Source organism: Microtus pennsylvanicus, chromosome 19, assembly GCF_037038515.1.
Source record: "Microtus pennsylvanicus isolate mMicPen1 chromosome 19, mMicPen1.hap1, whole genome shotgun sequence".
Classification (NCBI taxonomy): domain Eukaryota; kingdom Metazoa; phylum Chordata; class Mammalia; order Rodentia; family Cricetidae; genus Microtus; species Microtus pennsylvanicus.
Genome location: NC_134597.1, coordinates 18,225,410 through 18,231,409, shown reverse-complemented (window position 1 = coordinate 18,231,409; position 6,000 = coordinate 18,225,410). Strand labels below are relative to the sequence as shown.

Below are 6,000 nucleotides of genomic sequence, written 5' to 3'. Positions count from 1 at the left end.
CACGAGTACACTTTCTTAGGCAGGGCTCTGGAGGGATACTGATGGGATCACAAGCGTGACAACTCCAGCTAGGAGAAGCCAGGAGTCATCCAAAAGGGCAGCTGGGATTGAGAGTGGACACTCTTGGTTAACGTTATGATCTTACCTTCCCCTGGTCACTCCAGGCTACAGTCCAGTTACTTCGCGCTAAGAAAGAGAAAAGGAACTAGTATTACCTTTTACAGATCACATAAGCAAATGGTCTTTGAGTCCTCAAGCATTCTTGGGCTTATCTCTCTGTTTTAATTGTGATAGTAAAGCAATAAAAATGAGTTTTAATTTTAACTAACGCTATTCGGTCTGAGGCAGTAAGTAAAGATGATCAGGTAGAAAATTATTAATCCAAGCTGGTTATTTAACATCCGCCCGAGGGTGAAGCGGACACTGTTGAAGGTACCTGCTCAGGACAATGAAACCCCTCAATTATGTTTTGGTCTATCGCCGCTTTCTCCTTGTGGTTCTCTGTGTTCTCCTTTTATTGCCGCTCCCACTCGTTGTCCGCACCAAGGTAAGTAAGCCTAGAGCTCAGACCGGCACATTTATTGAGCTACTTAGGTTGTCCTTCAATATTGATGACAATCTGGTTAAAAGCTGAACGAACGGTAATAGTTTATGTTTCACTATGTATTATATTTCGTCTATTTTCTTTGTTTAATAGTTAATCTTATTTGCTTCTTGGCATTATTAACGGGAATAATTAAGTATAGCAATCAACAAGAGTTGTTTTCCACTTGTCAACTAGATGAAAGGAAGAACAAAGGAAACACAGCCCTTTCGAGCTGATCTTTCAAGTTATCAACCAATGAGGAGCATCGTGGATAACCTTCCCTTCCCCTGAGAATAGGCAATCATAAATCTCTGGATAAAAGACTATCAGGGATGTCTATTCTTGTGACACTGTGACATGACGCTCTTGTCATCTGCAAATGTGCTGTGTTGTATTCAAAGTTATTCTAGGATACAGGAGGCCCCTGGGCTGTCGGTTAGACAGCCCTGGGCAGAACAATTGGCAGCACAGGGTCTAGAGTCAGCCGCAAACCTTCCCAGAAATTTAATTTCCTCCTAGAATAGAGACATCAAAAATGTGAAGTTGTTTTCCAGGTTAATCAGAAAATGTAATAAATCATCGTACCGTGCTTTGATATTTCAGATTTTAGTGTACTTACTTCGGTGTGTTTATGAATATCTTTTGGCTTGCTTTTGAAAAAAACCAGTCTATTAAATCCAGAATATTAAACTCTGTGAATTTCCCATGTTTTGGTGACGTGATCTGAACTAGCAAACAGTGAGCGGAGCGCCTTCTCTGTGCCAGGCACAAGTGCGATTTGGTGGTAGGAGAACAGGTGCTCAAGAGAGAGGCTCTCTGCTTGAGATGCCGTATTTAGCGCTTGCAAGCTGTGTGACCTGAACCACTTACATAACCTCCCTGTGCTTCGGTTTGCTCCTAAGAGTGGGATCAAAGCAGGCTTGTTGTGAGGATGAAATGAACAGGAAGCAAGGGCCTCCAGTCCCCCTTCCTGTGTGGCCTGGACAGCTAGCGCGATTCTTACCTCCTGGGATGTGCAGTCCCTCCACTGAGTGGAAGAGAGCCTGCCTCCCCGATGTTCTTTTCTCATGAGTGCTGTTGGATTAATAAAACGGAATAACTAACTGTTACGCAATAAACACTCCAGCTCCTCTCACAAGTCTTAGCCCCCGACCAAGAAATCTCTAAAGAAGTTTATACGCAGTAATAGAGTGTTTTATATTTAGCCGAGGCCCTCTCTACCTGCAAAGTCAGCAGAGGAAGGTGTAGGTGGGATCTGCCTGGCAAGATCTATCGATTGCAGCTCCCTACGCTTGATTTCCACCCCTGAGACTAGGCAGCTGTGTGACCCCAGTGGACAAACCGGACAACAGAATTGACTCATACATACAGGGCTCGAATTTAGCTCCTCCCCATCACGTCTGCAAGTCTGTCATTCTATCTAGTGTGAATAATAACCTCTTCTAAGCCCCCTGGTCTTAGGAATTTCCCGATGTGTCAGAACGTTATCATGGGCACATTTTTGATTCACACAGGGTGCTTGCCATACTTGAACATTTCAGCCTTTGTCTCAACATCGGGTCTTACTTATTGCAGAGAACACAGGAAATTAAACTAAAGTCAATTTCATGCCATGGCCGCACATCTTCTGTGCTGCTCCTCTGACGTACAGATGAATCTCACCCTAATTACCAACTGTAATTTTAGGGAAAATAAATATGAGCCCACTGAGAAAGAAAACAAATCCATAAATTAAAAGCAATAGTGTGAATTCATGGTTCACTAACTGGAAAGTACTTTATTGCGGAGAAATGTACTCATTGATTTTTCTTTTCCAAACATGGAATGATAAGAGTATATTACATCTATGCATTAGTCCAAGTACACTGGGTGCCCAGCGAGGAGCCCCAAACACGCTGTCCTTGTGTGTGCGTTCCTGTGTTTCCTTCTCATCAGCTCATTTGTTAAAATTCATTTAAGGTTAATGGGAAATTTTTTCCTCACACAAAAACAGAATTTCATTTTTGACTATTTTGAATAGATATTTTATTATGAACCAACTTCTACCTAAATGTAAAAGAGCATTATTTTAACTCTTGAAATGAAAGCAGGCAAGAGGTACGAGACTTGACAGAGGCTTCCACTGACAAGGATGTGAATTGATTTACTGGTAACATTTTTGTTACTGAAGTAAGGGAGCCTGCATTTGGAGACACACGGCAGTAAGTTAACAGAAAAATTCAAGCAAAACAAAGCCCACATTTATCTTTAAAAACACAATGGATCGCCGTGACACAGAACCAAGAAGCAATGAATGTTGGCTGATATTTTAATTCTTCTACTTGTTACTAGTGCTTTTAGGCACTGGCCTTGCTTCCTATCTTGACTCCATCTACGGTAGAGCACGTGTCATCAACAAAGGGACCCTTAGAGAATTTTTAAGCAACCTTAAGAGGGAAGGAGAATGGACATCTCTCCAGAGCATTCCTCCGGTCCAGGCATTCTGCCAAATGCTTTGCTCAAATCATTATATTTAACCTAACAAACCAACAGACGAAGGCTGACATGCCAGAGCTCTCCTTTTACATCTGAAGGAATCCGTGCTCAGACGCTGAATGCAACAAAAGCCGAGAAGCTTGTTTTGAACGTGGGTTTTTGTCAAAACTCAGAATTCAAGGTGTTAGCAGGTGTTTTGGACTCGTCTGCATTTTGTGTTTTTGAAGGCTTATTCCCTGTGGATTGTTAATCATTTATCAACAGCTCAGGCGGTTCTAAACATCATAGTGCCTCCAATAAGTCAAAGAGCAAAGGAGGCTAATCCTACCCATTTCCTTAATTAACATTATGCCCTTAGAGGCTTCAGATAGAAGAATGGCATTGATTCCCAGTAGCGGGGAAAGGTCTTTTGAGAAATGAAGCAATGAACTAGGTGTGTGCCATGTCCTAATGTCCCAGAGTCCCAGCTGTATCACATGGCTACATCTGCTTGTCAGGTTATGGTGACCCTTTCCCTTCCAGGGTTCACTATGACTCATCCCATTGGGTTGGTATCTTCATGCCATCAGGTTGCGTGAGAACTTGGGCCCATGTTTTTCAATGCTTTGATTGGAAAAGTAGTTTATAAGGAAGAAGATTGTGTCTTAGACCTAAAGCTTCTGGGTATAGGCTAAACAGAAGACCAGATTTATTTTTTATCAATTGGTTATTACTTTTATTCATTCACTCAAAATTACAGAGTAAAAATAGAAAGAAAAACCAGTAAAGAGCTTGCCATGATCTGGTTCCTCGTCTTTCCAAACAACACTTGTCTGAGTCCTTTGAATGACCAGTAATTTTATTTTTTTATATTTTTTTAGTATGTCTTTTAATTTTTCCACTCAAAAATTTACACTTTCTCCCCTCGTCTCAATCCCCTCCTGCTCCCCCACTCACCCTCTTCTTTCCTCTTCCCTCCTTAAGAGAGGGCAGGGAACCCTGCCCTGTGGGAAGTTCAAGCACCCCCCCCACACACACACACATTTAGGCCTAGGAATCTGTGCATCCAAATAGACTAGGATCCCAAAAAGCCAGTACATGCAGTAAAAACAGGTCCCAGTGCCTTTATCAATGGCTTCTCAGTCAGCCCCCATTGCCAGCGACATTCATAGAGTCCGGTTTGACACATGCTCTTTCAGTCCCGATCCAGCTGGCCTTGGTGAGCTTCCATTAGATCAGACACACTGAAAATAATGCTGCTATGAACATAGTTGAACAAATGCTTTTGTATTATTATTTGGCATCTCTTGGGTATATTCCCAAGAGTGGTATTGCTGGATCCTGAGGTTGGTTGATTCCTGAGAAACCACCACACTGATTTCCAAAATGGTTGCACAAGTTTGCATTCCCACCAGCAATGGATGAGTGTTCCCCTTACTCTACATCCTCTCCAGCATAGGCTATCATTGGTGTCTTTTCTTTTAGCCATTCTGACAGGTGTAAGATGGTATCTCAAAGTTGTTTTGATTTGTATTTCCCTGACTGCTAAGGAGGTTGAACATGATCTTAAGTGTCTTTTGGCTATTTGAACTTCTTCTGTTGAGAATTCTCTGTTCAATTCAGTCTAGTTAGTTTCTTGAGTTCTTTATATATTTTGGAGATCAGATCTTTGTCTGAGGAGGGATTAGTGAAGATCTTCTCCCATTCAGTAGAATGGCTTTTTGCCTTAATGACAGTGTCCTTTGCTTTACAGAAGCTTCTCAGTCTCAGGAGGTCCCATTTATTCAATGTTGCTCTTGTTGTCTGTGCTACTGGGGCTATAAGTAGGAAGTGGTCTCCTGTGCCCATATGTTGCAGTCTACTTCCCACTTTCTCTTCTATCAGATTCAGTGTGCTGACCAGTAATTTTAATTACAAGTGAATCTCTGCATTTCTATGGTTCCCATAATGGTGAGAAGTTCAATTCCGATGCATTTCTGTAAGCGCTCCTTCAATAAATTATATCTTCTTATGAATCTGAAGCACCAGAAGCATTTTTAAATTCTCACCTAAACACAAAGGTTTCTTTCCCAATTAGTAGTTACTGCTCAGTAAACAAACTTCTAATGCAACTGCTATTTATTTGAATTAAATAGTCACAGTAAGTCTTCTTCTCACTTTAGAGGAGAAGTTCCCCAATTATTCCCATACAGAAGTCTGTTAGTACTGACCTAGGCAGTGTGCCACAGTTTCACTTACATTCCCTACGTTACTGTATTCATTTATGACTATTTCTAGAAATTTGTTCATTTTAATCTTTTCAGTATGTGTTAAGTTTTATTTTTCTTCTTATTTTTACAGTGTTTTTAGCTTTTCTTGGTATTACTATTTATGAAACAAGCGACAACAAACAAAAAGATTAAAAGGAAGCCTGGCTAAAGACATAGCTCAATCAATGCAGTGTTTGTTATCATCCATGAAATCCTGAACTCAGCACTGAGTATATAAAGGTGTGGTAGGCCATACCTATAATCCCAGCCTCTGGGAAGTAGAGACAGAAGGACCAGAGGCCAAGGTTAAGATCAGTTTGAGCTTCACTAGATGCTGTCTCTATAGATATGCAAATAGATAAACAAGCCCAGAAGGTTTCAGAAGCAGTAGAAAAAAACCTGAGCAATCATATATTATTTTGTTAGGCGCATTTCTCCGAAGTATACCTCACTCCATCTAGCTGATGCACTGACTAGGAACCTTTTTCACAATAAAGAAACAGGGAAACAATCGTATGGGTACCGAGAAACATTTACGAGGTGATGGATTGTAAAATGCTGGTCACATTTCAGTTTTCTTTTTGGGTACTTTTGTTTTAGTTTTTTGGGGGGCAGGGAGGAAAGGATTTTACAGCAAGATAGAGTCAAAGGAAGAAGAGAGTGGGAGAGTCATGATACAATACTAGTCCCACCCCCACCGGTGTGGCCTCT

At 41.2% G+C, this 6,000-nt stretch overlaps 1 protein-coding gene across 1 annotated transcript in view; it reads left to right on the top strand.

Annotated features, from left to right (window-relative positions):
* Positions 1–448: 448 nt before the first annotated feature.
* Slc13a1 (solute carrier family 13 member 1) overlaps positions 449–6,000 on the top strand; it is an 86,528-nt gene continuing 80,976 nt past the window's right edge. The window contains exon 1 of the mRNA XM_075953500.1: positions 449–547. Coding sequence (XP_075809615.1) covers positions 449–547 — 99 coding nt within the window. The remainder of the gene's footprint in view (positions 548–6,000) is intronic.